At 37.1% G+C, this 19,073-nt stretch overlaps 1 protein-coding gene across 1 annotated transcript in view; it reads left to right on the forward strand.

Moving 5' to 3' along the window:
- GRM8 (glutamate receptor, metabotropic 8) overlaps positions 1–19,073 on the forward strand; it is a gene marked incomplete at its 3' end in the record, with an annotated part of 325,095 nt that overhangs the window by 290,872 nt on the left and 15,150 nt on the right. The window contains exon 7 of the mRNA XM_009332028.1: positions 9,978–10,114. Within this exon, the coding sequence (XP_009330303.1) occupies positions 9,978–10,114 (137 nt within the window). The remainder of the gene's footprint in view (positions 1–9,977; positions 10,115–19,073) is intronic.

Consider the following 19,073-nt stretch of genomic DNA (forward strand, 5'->3'; position numbering starts at 1 on the left):
TGTACCTAGAGAGGACCTGCGTAACATGTGGACCCCATGGACCCCATGTGGAAGTACTGTGCATTCAGTGACAGATGTCAGTGGTACTGAAATAAGCACATCTGTCTGGGACTAGTAAAACAAAACAAAAAAAAAGTGTGTGTTTGTGAAGAACCACGCCACCATCCCCAAATAATGTCACAAAGTAGGAAAAAGGGAAAAAGTACAATAAGGAGGATCCTCAGTATCTCATGAAGCATTGGAGACTGGCTACTGCTGAAGACAGGGTGCATGCAGGGTGCACCCAAGCTCTTTGTGACATGTGGTTCTCACATATGTCTTGGTGTGTCCTTCTCGTATACCCTGAGAGAAGCTGATGGCCAGATCTATGGTCAGGTGGGAATTATTCTGTGCTTCCTAGGAACATATTAATAAGAGCTTTGGGTAATAAAAAACTGCTAATGCAGAAGTACATGGGCACTCCTGATGTCTTCAATCTCTTCTGATCTCTTCCAATGGCACTATATAGCTACAGTTTCTTGGAAGAGTTTTTTTGCCTGTAAAATCATGAAAATGGAAATATAGGATATGAAGACCCTTTTAAACTGGGCGTCTGTTGTACGGTTGTGTTGCTGGGGACTGGAGGTGATTGTGATTCTGTAGAGAAATGCACATTTACTTGAAATGTATTCATTTTGGCAATAGTGAAACAAGCAAGTTGCAGTTATATTTGTGGTAGAGATTCTTCACACTTTCACTCCCACTTACTTTCCAGCATATGTGTAAGATAGAGAGCTACCTTATTTTCTTTTTTTTCTTGTGGAAAATCATAACCATGAACTCTTCTCAGAAGGATTGCAGGAAATGTGCTTGCTAACTGGTGCTGAAAAATACATTTAAAAAGAAAAAATACCCAACAATACTTTTTAAAAACAGAAACATGTACTTGATAACATTAAAATGAACGTTTTCCACTCAAGAACATTTGATACTATCCAGTCTATAATATCATGCAAACAAAACTTTATGCATTTATTTAAACATTTGTATAGTTGTTACCCCCAAAACCTAACCATCCTCTTATAACTTCCTCTTCCAGTACAAGCTGTTAGCGCTTACCAGATAATGTCATACCACCTTGCTACTATTTTAGTATGTTACTAGAGTAATATTTATCTTGCAGTGGAATTTTATGTGATGTGTTGATTTTTAATGGATTGAGTTATGTGTTCCATATGCTCCGTTCCCGGAGCCTGTTGGCTTTTTTTGACTTACTGGGTTCTTCAGCTGCAGAACTGAACCAATCGTCTCTGGCACACAATGTATGCAATAGATTTTAAGATTAGACCTGTCTCTATGGATTTTCTGAATGCAGAATAAAAATAGTCTGGATTCTTCCAAGTATGCTGGTAGCACTGAGCTTTGTAGCTACATGTAGGGAATGGCAAGCTCTTTCATTCATCCTCTCTTCCCCCCAAATCCCCCTCCCTATCTACTATGATGCTGTTGTGTGGACAGGGCTGTCCCTTTTCCAGAGGTGGAAAGAACAAAGCTAAGGTGGCAGGGGAGTCCAAAGGGGCTCGCTTTCTGTTCCTCACTCGTTCCTACCCTATCAGAACCTCCGTCTTCACACTTCTTTCCTACGACTGGTGGATGCTACTGCCAATGCCACAGTGCTAATGCCTGCCTTGCTTTAGCACCTATGGGTGAAGAAGCTCATCTACATCTCCTACCCCTCACAGTTAGCCAAAAAGGGAAAGTCATTCACATAGCATTGCCCCAACTCTGGGAGGAGAGGTGAAAGTAGAGGCATAGCCTCACTGTGCAGATAAGGGGATCAGCCCAGGCTGGAAAATATAAAACTGCCTTCACAATACTGTATCACCATAGCAGGACTGGTGTCTAGCAATTTCAGTTCCTTATCTGGCAAAATATGAATTTTAATCCATTATATGGTTGTATTATAGATATCCTTACTGTCTGTTAATAGACTCAAGGTGCCGTAAGAAGAGGAGCTAGAGTTCTGTCCCTTTATATTCTGAAGTGAGTATTACTTGTTAGATGATATGAACAAAAATTTCACCAGTGTAGTACATTTGCTGAGAGTGGCCAATAGCAGATGCTTGGGGAGAGAATGTAGGCAACAAAGAAGATGTAGAAGAATTTTTCTCCTGTATATTCTTCTTGCAATTAGTAGCTGAAGGACTGCATGAAACAGAGTTGCATCTAGATCACTGCTTTTGACAACCACTGACAGACATACTAATGAATGATGGGGCAAATTGCTTTTTAATATACCTATACCATTGGCTGCAACAGCTCAGTCTCATCCCGAAATTTTATTCATTTTAGTGTAAGTTTTATGAGACATCATGTCTCTGCTTGTTGTGGCAAGAAGTTCTAATACATTCTGGAAGGAAAAAAGTACTACTTGTTATTTGTTATTTTAAATACCATGTGCTCATGATACCCACCCTGACTGATGTTCACATGCAGGGGTGGAACGAGCTGTTCCTTTCACAGAAGTACACATTTCTAATCATTCTCTGTGCTGAGGACAAAGACATCAAATAAATTACACCCATCTCTGCAGAATCACAACTAAAGTTCTTGTCCATCAGCTACAATAATATAAAGTTGTACTGCCTGACCTGGAATTGATTTATATCCATTTATTTTAATACCGAATTCTTTACTTTCTCCATGAGCCTTGTAGTGGGTACCACCATAATTTATATCACATATGCCCTAAATCTGTATATAATTAATTTCCTGTAGCACTCTCTGTTTCCCTTTGGTTCTATTTTGTGCATTCATACACAAACAGACAGAATCTACCCTGTGGTAAGTAAGATAAATTGCCTAAACATGGGCATCGAATGTCATTTCAGATACCCCAGGGTATCCATCTGGCCTCCAGCTGCTGCTTCGGAAAGTCGCAGGTTCTCTGTCATATGCATATTCTGCATATCTGTGTGGATGTCTCCAGTATCTTAGGATATTTAAAATGTCAGTAAGCGCCTGTGTTTACAGCAACTGGATGCAATCCTGTTTTATTGTCCCAGTCTTGAACTGAGACATTTAGGGTAAGCATAAAGAGAAATCTTTTCAGAGTTTAAATAGGTGTAACACAATCATAATTTGTTATTTTAGTAACTATATTGCTCATTGTTTGAAAACATCTTGCTGTATGGAGATTGAGCAGATAATGGCTTCATTTATCACAAACTTTACATAGCTTGATACAGTGTGTATTCCTCCTCTGTCTGCCAGCATAACATTCACAAATTAACTTTTGTTGGTTCTGATTACTTGTTTATAATTGTCTGGCTTGGTTTTTTTTCAAGTATTAAATATTTTAACAGCTGGTATTTACTCTTTCCATTGACTCAATTTTAACCTTCTATTTAATTTGTCTCATTGAAATACTTATCAGTGACAAATTTCTTGTTTAATTTTACAGACACATTCTTCTTCTCTGGGAACTCTCAGTACTGAAAGTTCAAAGGGTTACTGTCCCTTTTTCTACTTAACTGAGAACAATTTAATTCATGTGCATTTCTGTAGTACTTTTTCCTTTTAACACCTAATTAAAATGAAATGCTAATTAAAAAAAATCTGAACCCCCAACTCTAGCACTTGAAACTATTTGTATAATTAATGAAATAAGGGTTGATCCTATAAATCTGAGGAATCTTCCAGTAAAGCCAAATTCTGAAGTTTTTGATACACAAGAGTTAACTGTATTGTAGTGTACAATAAACTGCTTGACTTTTGTTTACCTAAACATACCCTTGAATCCATCCTGACTGCATAAGGATTCATAACAGAAAAAACAGCATATGTGGAGCAGCTCAAAGGATGAAGACTTAGCTTAAGTAATTTTCATTTCAGTTTAAAAAAAGCAATTAATATCAAGCCACTGAAATCTAGTGAAATACCAGATTTGTATCTGGTATCAAGCTTTGTAATGGAATCAGCTCCACCAGAGTTGGAATATTGGTAAATGGCAGTTGTAAGACTTATTAGCACAACCACTTTTTTACACTTTTTTTAAGGCACTGAAGTAACAGTGGCTCATAATAAGTAAACTTTTATTAGATGTTTTCATATAAGAAAAATCCAAGGCTGTTGATTTAAGAGTTTTTTTTTTAAATAAGGCTCACCACTATTCTTAATTTAGGATCCGTTACAGATTAATCAATTTAATATGCAGTTGGCCACTCTTACATGTGAACTTGTGGTTTCCAGTCATTCCAATTCTTTTCCACTACCTGAGATGTAAAGAAAACAACTTCACTGAAAGGCATCCGGGCAAGTGTACTCCGTAACCTCACAGGGAACTAAGATTACAGTTTGCATTAGGAGCGGGGATGTTTTAGATTCATGTGAAATGTAAATTGTTAAAGTAGGCACATGCAGGATAAGGTAGTTGCTGAGCAGCATCTTAAGAATATCAAGGTAAATGTTTAAGGATTTCTTCAGAAGAATATGAATTTTCAAGTTCAGTGCACAAAGGACCTGTCATAAAACAGTTGTTTATCAGAAAGAGTCCTCCTTGACACCAGTGTAAGGCATCAAAAATTCAAAAGGATCCATTGCATCCTTGATTCTGAATTTAAAACTTCATGCTTTTTTTTTTTTTTTTCTCTCCTCTAAATAACATTTCTGGCTAGTTTAGGCTGCATTTTGAAAGGCTTATAAACAGCTGAGGTCACAGACACATTGCTTCAGTAACGTTTAGCTAATGTATTAGTTTAACTCCAAGAGTTGTTTAATGCTGCTGGCTGTAAACTGGGAAGGAGGAGGGAGAATTTCTTTCAGTACCAGATTATTACTTTATATCTACAATAAGTAAATGTGTCTTTAGGCTTAATAAAATGTAAGTTATTCTTTTATGCCATGGATATGGATTTTCTTCAACTGAATGGAAACAGAACTATTCTACAAAGCATCCTTCTATAGGGTTTATAGAAGATTATTTGTTTAGTCTGATTTTGGAGTGATTTTGAAGCAGGATCTATTTATCAGCCATTCAGCGTTTCAAAAATCTAAGGGACTTGGTATGCAATACAGCAAAGACTCCAAAGATTTTAGGTGATCACATTATACTTACAGTATGTATGGCTGTTAAAAGGATGTCCAGTAGTAGACAATGTTTATGTTTATGACTTGAAAAACTCAGGACACCAGTTCAGGTGCACAAACCAGTTTTTCTTTGTCTATATTTTGAATGACATCATTGGATGTAGTCACAGCTCTGCTGTCCAGACAGTGTAATCGTTTCGTGCTGTGATGTCTTTGGAGTAGAAACATGGATGGAGCTCTGTCTCCACGTGTTTCCCACTGTATCTCATCCCTTTTGTCCCTTTTGGTAAAGTAGTTCCTGTAAAGGGAAATAAACACTTTCACCTTATGCTAACCATGAGACTGAACTGCTGGTCTTTCCTTTAGAGACTGAGTACATTAAATGAGCTACATTTTCCCCTTCTGTTTTACCTTTTTAACTGCAGAAGAGTGTGCTTTCAAAACAAGTTTGTAAACCTTTTGAACAATGCTTCATTGTGAAATTTGAAAATTTCCTTCCACTTATCCATCCACAGTTATACATCAGAAAAAATAAAAAAGAATTTCTAAAAGTATTCTGGAATTGCTTAGCAAAGAGAAGCTTCAGAAACAGATCTTGAACTAAGTTAGTAACTATGTTTGTATATTAAAAAAAAAAAAAGATTGGCACAAAGGAAATTTGTGAAGAAGAAGACGAAGGTTCACACATGATTTTCCATAGTTATCCTATTTCCATAGTTAGCTTATTATGTATTCTTGAAATTCTACCATGTAATTCTGTTTTAGGCATCCAGAATATATTAAAAATTTAGTTAAGATGGTGACAGATTGAATACAATTACCTGAGTCAATCATGGGTTAAAATTATGCATGGCAACATAACCACACAGAGAATAAAATGTGAAAGGGCCCAGAGGCACAGTTCCCTCACTGCTCTTTAACTATCTTGCTAAATGATTGCTGACAAATTATGAAAAAAAAAAAAAAAAAAGAAATTAGTGAAATTATTTAAAAAAACATGGGCTACTTTGTATTCTCTGAGGTGGTCTACGCTAGCATTACAGGGACATTTTTCCTAAGCAAAAGTAACATTTTCCTATGATGGTGCCCAATAAATGTGGTTCCTGGATGAGGATATCCAAGTTCATTCTTTAAGATAAATATCCTGTCCAAGAACTATTCAGTGTGGTTTCCCAAAATCTTTTTATATAAGCTGAAATTTATATAACCTGGGCTCACTACCTCAGGTCAGTGGTGTATTCTGTATTAATTTCTCTCCATAGTGTGTTGCATTTAGATTTAGCAGCCAGTCCTCAATAACCATTAAGTGGAGCAATTAAACACTCAATGACTTAAACTAGCACTAAGATGCAATTCCCTGTAATGGTATTGGTACAGTATAAGCATACGTGGCAGTACAGTACAGGATATCAAGAGTGCTCAATTCTGCATATCTGGTTGTCAAAAAAAGAGGCATTTGTACAACCCAATGGCTTTTGTTACAGTGTTATATACCGAATCTAGATGTGCCTCCACCTATGCTTTTAGTTATGGTCAGCTACAATGTTTCTCCACATGGTTTAATTATCTGATCTCTATACAGTGTTAATCAGATTTTCCACAGAAGTATTCACTTTAATTTGATAGACTATCCAACAAAATATATTTTCTTAGAAAACCTTTTCATTTGGTGGACTATCCATTCTCAGATGAACTTTTCATCTGAGAATATTCATCAGGGTATATTTTTCTTCAGATGAGATTAACATTCTTTTAAGAACACTAATTGACCATTTGTAATTTTTTTATATCCTTGAGGCCTCCAGTTTCATTCTGTCCTTACACTTTCAAGGCTTCTGCTACCATCTTGCATTCATAATTTTGGGAACCCTTGCTAAAATCCCCAGTTTTTCTTCAAATGCCTTTAAGCTTTGCTTTCCGGGTTATATAGCTAATCGTTTATCAGCACAATCCAGCCATGCATACCTCCTTGTTTTAGGTCCATTAAATGTTTAATTCCACAAAGCAACAATGAACTAAAAGACATATATAAATGATAAAACACATGAAATAATGGTCTGGTACTGCTTGCTCACAGTATCTACTAGTTATGGCAGCATTGCTAGTACATTATCAAATTTACTTTACGGCAGGCACTGTGACTGTTATTGTACTTTCTAAAAATCTGTTATTCAACAGAGGAATAGTACGTTCTTCCCAGTATTTGGGAGTCTGAATCTTCCGTGGCTTATTCCAGGTTTTAACAAGCTGTCGTGGTTTAACCCGACAGGCAGCTAAACACCACACAGCCGTTCGCTGACTCCCCCCTGCCCAGTGGGATGGGGGAGACAATCAAAAAAAGGTAAAACTTGTGGGTTGAGAAAAAGACAATTTAATAGGACAGAAAATGAAAGGAAAATAATAATAATGATGATAAAAGAATATACAAAACAAGTGATGCACAATGCAATTGCTCACCACCCGCTAACTGATGCCCAGCCAGTTCCTGAGCAGGGGCCGCACCCCCCCGGCCAACACCCCCAGTTTTTGTTCAGCATGACGTCATATGGTATGGAATAGCCCTTTGGCCAGTTTAGATCAGCTGTCCTGCTGTGTCCCCCTCCCAGCTTCTTGTGCACCTCCAGCCTCCTCACTGGCAGGGCAGTATGAGAAGCTGCAAAGTCCTTGACTTAGTGTAAGCACTGCTCAGCAACAATTAAAACATCAGTGTGTTATCAACATTATTCTCATCCTAAATCCAAAACACAGCACTGTACCAGCTACTAGGAAGAAAATTAACTCTATCCCAGCTGAAACCAGGACACAAGCTTAACTTTATTAACTTGGCAAAGGTTGTTTTAACTTCTGTTATATGAGAAAGATCTTGTTAGAATCAGTTGGAGTGGCAGCTGCATTCAACAGGATGCTGCATCCCTGTTGACTCAGGTGCACAGCATGAGATGCTGTTACATTCTAGATGAGAACACCACTATATCAAAGAGAAAGATGGTTCTGGTCTGTACTATAGTCTGTCTCTTTGTACATGATATTTCTAAAACCAGCAATAGAGTATTAGCTCACACTGTTATTGCTGAACATAAGAGTGTCTGAAGTTCCCGTTGGTCTTAAGTGATACAAAGGGCATTTTGTATCTGTTGGTAAAAGACATCTGTTCTTTCCATGAGCTTTTTAAATGCTGCTGAGTGGATAGATGAATTCCATCATTACTTGAGAGTAATATTTTGAAGGTTACCTCCATACCTCCATACCAACAACAGTTGAGTATGTGTTTATTGGGTTGAAGAAATTTATTGGTTCAACCTGCTATTTGAGCAGTGAAGAATAATTTCATTGTTTGGAAGATTGTAGACTGGCATTTTTCTTGCCCTCCATTCTGTCAAAGGAATTGGGAGCAAAGCATGAAGAGCTTTCCAAAATTTTATGTTGAGTCTCTTGCATCTTCATGGGGTCTTAAGTCTTTATCACACATAATTTTTTTATAATCTTCTTCCATGGTTGCTCACATCTAATTTTTGCAGCCAGAGTTTTGCTGGCAGAACTGTGAAATTGGCACAGTAGTTAATGTGCCACTTGTCACTCTCAAAGCACTGTTTATTTAACTGGATTTCAGTTTTGTATGAAAGCTGCTATACAAAACAAGAGAAAAAATATTTTATAGGAGACAGACAGACATACAAGAAGAAGTAATTGAAATTCTGGGGTATGTAGATTGCTGTCCCCGCTTCTACTGGCTAGCTTCTGCTTGATATGTACCCAGTATTTCAAGCTTTTTTGGCATTGTCTGGAAACCACTCACAGTGGACTTAGTCCCTCTAGGTGCTACATTAACAAGTCTTCTACTGTAGGAATTGACTATGAACTGGATATTCTCCTTTTCTTGGTTGTTCATATGGAGAAATGTGAAAACATTGGGAGGTAGGTTTTGTGGTGGTTTGTTTTTTTTCCCTAGTAAAGACAGATTTCATTCTCTGGTCACTGAAATAGAACTGTAACATACTTGAATTTGTCTTCAATGGACATAACTATAAATATGATTCACCTATACATATGAATTTGGGGGATAGGTGAAAATGACATTCTTTGTGTAGTTTTTGAAAAGTCTCTAGGGGTGCAGGTCCTTGATGTCACCTTGAGGTAATTAATCAAAATGTGTTCTAAATTGGCTGGCCTGGTTGCCAAGGTAGACATGTAGTTTTCAATCTTTGAACATTTTGTTGATCGAAGTAAGAACAGAGTGTCGATTCATAACTTTTGACAGCTTCAGCAATGGCCCTTTCTGTCAGGCAGTGTCATGTATAGAGGAGAGAGCAACAAGCACAACTGCTATCCTTAATTTATTTTGATAAAACACTTTTACACAGGTGGTCAGTGTTAGAAACTGATCACATTAACTATGACCAGGTTTAGACACTTACATCTCAAGGCCTTTTATGAGCGTTGGCTCCTAAGTTGATGATATTAATTTTATTTTCATACTTAATGGGGAAATTCTTTATGAAGTTCATTAAAAGATTGCTATTTTGTGCCTACTGCACTGTATTCATGCCCTAAAGTCAAATTGTGCCCTTCTGCAAGTCAAAAGGAGTTTCTCTACTTCTATTTTATCACAGAATTTCCTAATATTCTGCAATACACACACACAAAAAAACCCCCCAACCAACCAACCAACCAAAAAGATTGGAAAAGATTATCTTTTAAAATTGTTTTAATTAACCATAGATAGGATAGATTTTATGATGATGATAACAACACACATTTTCTCTTTGTGAGGTTTTTGGATTTATTACCATACTAGCCTTGCATTATGAAGAACCTGCTCAATCTCTAATTAGTATTTTTCCTCCAAAATATATTTTCTGGAAAACTGTTTTAAAGGTATTTATCCTAATTGCTTTTTAATTTTTTTTCAGGGAGTGCTGGAACACCTGTTATCTTCAATGAAAATGGAGATGCTCCTGGACGCTATGATATTTTTCAGTATCAAATCACCAACAAGAGTACAGAATACAAAGTAATTGGTCAGTGGACTAACCAACTTCATCTAAATGTAAGTACTAGTTTGATTATGATGCTGACATTAGAGTATACTCATTTAAGTATTACATTATTTCAAAGCACTTCAAAAATATTGATGATTTCTTCTCTGTCAGTTGGCAGAAGAAAGCTCTTCGAATCTTCTTGAGAAGACAGTAAAAATAGCACAATAACCTGAACCAAATTCTTTATATTTTAAAGTAGGTTGGGATGTGCATTTACTTGCTCCTTTAAATGATATTTTAGAATCATTATATATCAGATATTCCTCAGACTGATTATGAAGTTAGGCAGGGAAATAGTAACTCATCCTTCAAAAGATGGTGTCAGACACAATGATGGGTACATATATATTGCCCAGGTATTTCAAATAATATAAAGGGATGGAAATGTGTTTAGTAAAAGAGAAGTTTGGACTCTAACCACTTATGATTTAGTTGAAACACTGGGATGATGAACTACTGCAATAAAAATATTTATTGAATATAAAGGGAGAATTTGGAGTTTTTATATATAGTCAACTAGGATTAGTATAGTCCCTTATTACTTAATAGCAGAAGAAACAAAAGACACAACAACTTACCCATCCTTAGGAGTTGTTTCTAATTGCTACCTTAATATGTTCTGCAAGTTTTGTGGTAGTTAAGCCCCACCTATGCATGGAATTATATTTGTTTTGAAAGTTGCCATCCCAATAAGATTCAGAGAATATACTATGCAATAGTTGTATGACAGCTAAGCATCAAGCCACAGCTGTAACTTGAGAAGTTGTTGGGTCCAAGGCACTTCTTTCTGTCAGAAGATGGTTCCATGCAAGGAGAGTTACAGTCATGAGAAAAGCAAAATCAAGTTAACCTGTTTCCTTGTTAGCTGTGCAATATTTACGTGGTTTACTTGAGGTACGTTAGCCATTTGGGTAGCTCTGCAAGTGTGAAATATCAAGTGTTGTTTTGCTAAAGGCTGATGAGAAGGGCAACAGTGTGAACTGATGACTAGATTCACCAAAGGGAGTTTATTCAGTGACTTTAATCAAATCACAAAAAGCAGGTTTCAAACATCTCTAGTTTTCCATGTGAGAGGTTCCTGAAGAAGAGTAACAAAGACAGTGTAGTAAATATTTACAAATGGTTCTCCTGTTGAGACTACTTTGCAATAATTATCTGAGTGCTACCCACAGTAACACATATGATAACTCCCCATTTTCAGCCACAGCTGTTAAACCACTTTACCATATCTACCATTTAATATCTATAACTACTTGGCAAGAACTCATATATTTAATTCTTCTGCCCAAATAGAGAAAACCCTACCAACAGAAACTGTGTGCAGCAGATTGTATGGCAGTGTTATTTCCCTGCACTAACCTGATATCTGTCTGTTGAAAGGCATGAAGGGAAAAAAAAAATGGTTAACCAAGTTTGAAGATTAATACTAAATAATAATTTCTGGAAAACACTAGAGTTAGACCATTATCATAACTATTATGGCATACATTCCAGATCTTCATAATTGCTACAGTTTTCTGAAAAGTTAGTGTTTATTAAGTGAGCTGAAAAACTGATACACACATTTTGCACAAACATTAGTACTAGCATAGCAGTTACATACTAGTAGCTGAGAGATACCTTAGAATTTGCTTCAATTTTAATTCCATTTCAATCTACCTTTTTCTATCCCCCTCTAGACTGCTAAATTTTTCATTAAGCCTGTAGCTTTTCAGTCCCATTATTTCTGCCTGATATGTGTGTGTACTCCAGGGAATTGTCTGAAATATGATTAGATTGGCTGCTACTCAGACTACTGAAACCACACCATGCTAACCACATTGACCACAAAGCTAACAGGAAAGGATTTATCTAAGGACACCCCTTGTTAACTCTCATTAAGAATGGATGTGTTAGGATGTTCTTTGCCTCTCTTTTTTCGTCTCTTTTTTTCACCTCCATGAGCTCACATGCTGGACACCACTGGTTGTCCAAATTCGCGGGCGAGCTCTGTCTAACGTGTGAAGTTGTGGAGATGCAAACGGGTAGGCACACTACTCCACAGAGGGTGTTTCTGCTCCCAGCCTCTTGCCATGGCTCCGTTCTCATCCCACCGCCCCCTGCTCTGCTGCACAACCCTTGCTCACACGGCCCAGGGTGCGAGCAGGCACACAGGGCTCTGTCCCCCCGTGCATGGTGCAACTGGATTGATTCAGCAAGGAGATGTTTCTCTCCCTACCTTTCACTTCTGTTTCTCAGCTTACTCATCTTTCTCTAAAGCCTGGAAGATTTCTAAAGGAATTATTGGCCTTTATTTCTTAAAGTTTTTCATGGTTTGGGATGCTGGATGCAAGTCTCCATCGGTATCTGCAGGCACTGGTATAGTAACAATGAAGAAGGAAGTCATAATAGGGGTGGTACAGTTTGTTTCCATCTGTTTCTACATTCACTAAACTTACTTAGCACGTGTCGAAAATAGTTTATGCCACATGACGATCTGCTGTGGCAAAGCTGTTGTCTCCTCTCGCTAGACAAAATGTACTAAACTCAAGTAATCTTTGTGAATGATTGTCAATACTCCAAATCATCACATTGCAAATTAGGTAGTGCCTTTGATTGCCAATGGATCAGAGGGAAAACAGTGGATGTTTTCATAGAATCATAGAATGGTTTGGGTTGGAAGGGACCTTAAAGATCATCTAGTTCCAACCCCCCACTAGACCAGGTTGATCAAAGCCCCATCCAACCTGGCCTTGAACACTTCCAGGGATGGGCAACGACAACTTCTCTGGGCAACATGTTCCAGGGCCTCACCACCTTCAGAGTGAAAAATTTCTTCCTTATATCTAATCTAAACCTACCCTCTTAATCTACCTTCATTGGTTTCATTGATTTCAGTGAAAACATCTGTATTTATTGAAGGCAAAGCACTATTAAGGTGGCAGAGCACTTTTTACCCTGCTGTTTTATAAAGGAGATGCTTTTAAGATAGAATACTTTTCCCACTGTATCCTGCGTTTTCCTGCAGTTTCCTCTTAATGAAGACACATGTAACTATGATTTTTAATGAATCTCTGTCAGCTATATCCTCTATAGATACTTCTACTCCTGTTCTTACAGATATTTCTACTTCAAATTGTGTGGTTACATGTTGTAGCTATGACTGTGTTTATGATTGTGTTCATCTATACAGCTGGTATTGTGCTTCAGAAAAGTTATAGCTTTTATTCATTTATTTATTTTCTATGCCAGAAAAATAAATCATGAAAGTACCAGGTTTGCAGTACAGTTCAACCTTTAGAACAATTAATGTAACTAAGTTTAGAACACGTCTTGCATCTAAATAATTGAATCAAAGGGTTTCTTTTTTCTTTCTGACCTTTTTTTTTTTCCCCTCTTCTATTTATTTTCCTTTTCCTTAGGATGCTCTCTGATATTTTCTCTGTCGGGTTTTGGTTGCGAGTGTCTGTTGCGTGGGCTATGGCTCCTCAACCGGTGGCCAGCCCCAGTCCTGTCTCTGACCCCGACCCTCAGGATTCAGGATTCCTCTGCCGGGGTCTCTGGTTCCTCAAAGTTTTTGCTGACTCTGCAGGGTCCTTGTGGTCAAGCTTCAGACTTGTTCCTTTCCTGGTGCAGTGCTGGCTTTCCCTTTGGGCAGAAAGTGTTGACTCTGGCTAGTAAAGACTGTATCGTGTTCCCTAAGGGGCACTTGGTCAGCAGGCTTCACCAGCTGCAGAGACCCTTCTAGCTGCAATGCTGGTTTCTCCCTGTGGTCCTCAGTAACATTAATGCTCTCCTTTAGGCAGACTGACCTTTCAGATTTCCTCTGAAGCAGCTATAGCTTCCAGATATAGGAACCTCATGATTACTGATCAGTACTACTCCTGCAATTCTTACAAAACAAATGCATGTATGGCAACGCTGAGAGATACAGTACAAAAGTTAAATTAAAAAAGAATAATGATCTTCAAAATTTAAATTTCTGTGTGATTCTTGAGTTTGAATAAGGTATCTCAATCTTTGACAAATGCAAGAAAATTCTGAAAGCAGATATTTAGAAACATCAAATTTATAATCTCAAAGAACCTGATTGTCTTATATATAATTATCACTTTACATGATTCTGACAAAGTAAATTTACACCCCTTTTAATGTCCTTTTACTCTCTAAGGTTGCCTGACTTTAAATGATCTTAATGTACTGGAAATAACCAGACCCTAAAAATTTTTAGTATCACTTTGAAGGAGAAAATAATTGCCTTAGAACTTCTGATCATTGACGACACATTAACCGCCAGGGTTTTCTGTTGTTTGCTTTCCTCATTTTCTTTTCTTTATCAGTAGAAGAAGATAACTTATTTTTCAGAAAACTCTGATAGTTAAAATCCTTTCTTCCAAAAAATATTCTGGTTTTCATAATGAATAAAAATCCAGGAAAAGGTAGCTGTTTCTGCAAAAGTTATGTTTTATTCATATTGCAACAGTATTTTGCATACCAGGTCACACATAAAAGTTCCCTACAAATGTGCAGGTTTAGCAAATTTGAGCTCTCAACCATATAATCTCTGTAGGAGGAAAGTTGTTAAAAACAAGCTTGCTTTTCCTGGCACTTATGATTTGAAATCAACTTCCTTTTATGATTAATAATGAATTCCGTTTTAGAAACTGTGTTCTGTATTGCACGTGTTGTAATAAGGGCTAGATCGAGGTGTTGACTGATGGCTTTTGTCAGTGGTAGTAAATGGAAATAGTCCCAGTCCTAAAGTTTTAATAACAAGTTTCTCAGTTTTCTTTCCTTAGGAACCCATTCAGTTTGTTCTGGTTCATTTCTGAGGGACTTTTTTCCCCTCTTTAAAAGTGTTCTATTTTGAAACCTAAATGCCAGTTGGAAAAATAAAAGTTGAAATGTTTAAGAATTTTAAAATCTAATATTTTGACTTTAAAAAAAAATCCTTTTTAATATAGTTTAAAACATTCTCAGATTTCATTTCAACATTATACATTGTTTTGGTCTACCAAAATCTCTGTTTAAAGATCCTAATCTGATAAAATATGTAGATCCAAATCCATATTCTTCCAAGTTAGTAATTTTGGTTGATGGGACTTCAGGCAGACACAATTATTGGTGCTTTCAGAATCAGGTATTTAGCTGATGCAGTTAAAAAGCTCGAGTGGATATCCATTTATGTGATATTATTCCTTAAGAAAAAACCAAAGCATATCAAAACACCATATGTTTCAAGTGAAAACAGTGACATTTTAAAGACAGAATTCACTTGTGTTTGTTTTGTGTTTGTTTTTTTTTTTTTTCACCAGAGCACAAGAGTTCTGTAGAAATGCAAAACAAATTTTACAATAACAGATTTTTAACATTCTCTTAGAAATAATAGGATGGATAAGCTTTCAGATTTATGGAGTGTATGCACTGAGGATATGAATGACTCAGGGGCATCCATTTTTCTGTAATGGTCTTGATTTATGACTAAGAAAACCATAAATTAAAATTACACTGATGTGATGAACTATCAGAGAGACAGCCATAATCATCAGCAGCCTTAAGCACAGTGTTTGGTGAACTAGTAAAAATTGGGAACCCCACATCGACAATGAGCTTCCCTTCAGGCAGCCATATCACAAAAAATTTTGAATCAGTATTTGATTTCTCTTCTTTTCTAGGACTCTTGTAAATTATGTATCTAATCCTGAAAGAAACTATCAACACTGACATTAGTCAATTCTTTTTGGAAGTAACAGATTCAAAACACATCAGTTCCCTATCTTGTGACATGGTAAAAGAAAATGATTCAAGAAGCCTCTGGTGTTTTCTCTAACTGCAGCAAATAAGTTTCAAGCTTTGCTGTACGTCACTATATTTCATTAAAGAAGCCAGAGAGCCTCTTTTTCCTGTGGTAGCTATTATGTAATTGATAGATATTTTCAAATTGCTGAACCTAAGCCCTGTGTTTAACAAAACACGCTACAGTGAAATATACAACAGGAGCACTTAGTGCTGTATATGATTATATCTATAAACAAAATATGACAATCATACTGCCTGCAGGGTATTCTCCCCATATGTAACAGGGCAGTAGAGTTCAAACTTACACTCCATCCGTGTTATCTGCTTAAAAATTGTTGATACTGTGTTAAAAATAAAACTCAATGAGACAAGCAAAAATGTTTTAGGTTCTTCTATTCTTCCTGAAATTATACTGCTGTCTTCCTTTATTCTACACAGGGCTGAAAGTAGAAAGAGACTATCATGGTTTTTAGAAGACTGCTTAGGTTTTACAAAGCTAGTCCTGATCTTAGCACTGGTCAATAAGTATGACTCAGGATTTATTCTTCTTTAGTGTCAGAGTCTGAGATCAATATGAGACTTGTAGTCGCTAAGGACAAATGCTAGACTAAAGAGATGTCAACAGTAGACTACAATGGATGCAAATTGTAGACAAACCAACAAAACACATGAAATGTGAAATAAAATTGGGATTTCATAATTTTGAAAGGTTACAGATTGTATTATTAATAAAAAAATTACTTGGGGGGGGGGGGATAAGCTGAATACAGACATTGAAAAAGCATTGAATGTTTTTGAGATGTGCCTGTAGTAGAACAGATGCTATTTCAGACATGACTGAAAATCAAAACAGAACTTGGATTCAAGAGCCAATGACCTTAGAAGAACCCAAGAAGAATGACAACTTGTCTTCCTTCTGAAGCTTTTTACTTTGTTGGTCCTAATAGTCTTTTTTTTTTTTTTTTCCCGTCAATGAAACAGACATCTTGACTGATTCTCTAGAGAAAAAAAGAAAATGGAAAAAAGAGAGCTGCTAAGAAAATATCCTGAACTTGGATAACCATTTATTCTTCATTAAAATGATACCAGATTGCCAATGAAACAGGCTCTACTTGAGAGTTAGAATGAATAGGGATTTTTTCTCACCTTGTCAGGGGGAGTGAAAGTCAGGTTTCTCAAATGAAGCATGGGGTTGCAGCTGCACACTTGGCTGTGAATTTGTCACAGGATTCTTGAGTGGATGGTAGATATTTTATAGTTTTCTGTAATCATTCTTTGTAAGAAGTGTTATGGTTGGAATGTACTATTCTTTAAATAGCCATAGCCAACAGGACCATTGAGTATTCTTGTTTTTTTCAAAAAAACAGAACAGAGGCCTTGCCATGCACAACAAATAAAATAAATCACTTGTGTTCTAAAATATTCTTTTCTCTTTCACAATCAAAAGAAGTGTGCAGTGATAGAACAACAAAAAATTGGGCGCTTTTATATGTATTCCTGGAGAGTTCTGCATTCATATATGGGACTTCAGAGCAGGGTTAGCTGCTCCCCTGGTACCAGATAATGTTGTAACTTTTAGCATAGACTACTGGGCATGGCAGGTAGTTTGGATTATGCATGGCTGGCAGCAAGTCTGCAGTGAATTGCTTTGTGAGGTACCAGTGTGAAACATGGAGTATCAGCATGTTTCTTCCCTGGTCTCTTCCATCTTTCTCCTCTCCCCCACAGAAATCTATATATGTATTATAATTTGAAGATTGAGCTGCCCTTTAAAGCTAGAAGCAAAATGTTCATGCTTAAAAGCAAAAATGGTAGATTAAATGACTTTAATTATTGTTCATTTGTGTTACATAATGGAAGTCTACTAATAAATTAAAAATCATTAAATGGAAAATGAAAGAGACATTCAGTGGTTATGATATGATGAAAGGAAATAACCAGCAGTTAGCAGAACATTACTATATGATTATTTTTTCTGTTTGCTTTTCTGCAATTTCTCTTCATCTTGCAGTAGTACTAATTTCATTTCTTTAGGATAGTCATCTAATATTTATCCAGGACTTTCCATCCTGATAAATCCCCAAACACTGTTTTTTTTAAATTATTTAAAGACAGGGAGTGAATTGTTTTCCGCATTTCCAAAATGGTATCACTGGTTTTAGTGACGATATTGTGATAGTACAGCTTAAGGCAGGGAATGAAGAATGCGTAGCTAATCTCATTGTAACTTCAGCTTGCAGTAAACTGTCGTGGTTTAACCTGGCAGTTTAACCTCAGCTGGCAACTAAGCACCACACAGCCGCTCACTCACTCCACCCCAGTGGGATGGGGGAGAGAATCTGAAGGGTAAAAGAGATAAAACTCGTGGGCTGAGATAAAGACAGTTTAATAGGTAAAGCAAAAGCTGCTCATGCAAGCAAAACAAAACAAGGAATTCATTCACTCCTTCCCATCACCAGGCAGGTGTTCAGCCATCTCCAGGAAAGCAGGGCTCCATGCGTAACAGTTACTTGGGAAGACAAACGCCACCACTCCAAACGTCCCCCCCTTCCTTCTTCTTCCCCCAGCTTTATATACTGAGCATGATGTCACATGGTATGGAATATCCCTTTGGCCAGTTTGGGTCAGCTGTCCCAGCTGTGTCCCCTCCCAGCTTCTTGTGCACCTCCAGCCTTCTCAGTCGGTAGAGCATGGGAAGCTGAAAAGTCCTTGACTAGTGTAAGCATTACCTAGCAACAACTAAAACATGGGTGCATTATCAACATTATTCTCACCCTAAATCCAAAACACAGCACTGTACCAGCTACTAGGAAAGAAATTAACTCTATCCCTGCCGAAACCAGGACATAAACAGATTTAGTGTTGAGTGGGACAATAAGATGTGCCAGGAATGACTGGATCAAATAAGGAGGATTGCAGTAATGTTTCCAGTAACTCCATGAACTGATGTGAAACCCCCTTTATGGAAAGCATATGCATAAAGCTAAGCAATGGCTTTGGAATGGTTAGCTGGGATTTGCATCGCCAGAGGCCATTGCAGCAAGGAACTCCTATACTTGTGATGTAATCCATCTGTTCTCTTCCCCAGTGCTATGACCTCGTTAGCAGAACTGTGACTTCACTTTGAAAAGTAGAGTACCTGGAGAGAGTCCAGCTGCAAGCAACGATGATGATCAGCCGTCTAAAAGT

The sequence above is a fragment of the Pygoscelis adeliae genome, unplaced genomic scaffold (assembly GCF_000699105.1).
Source record: "Pygoscelis adeliae isolate BGI_AS28 unplaced genomic scaffold, ASM69910v1 Scaffold49, whole genome shotgun sequence".
Lineage (NCBI taxonomy): Eukaryota > Metazoa > Chordata > Aves > Sphenisciformes > Spheniscidae > Pygoscelis > Pygoscelis adeliae.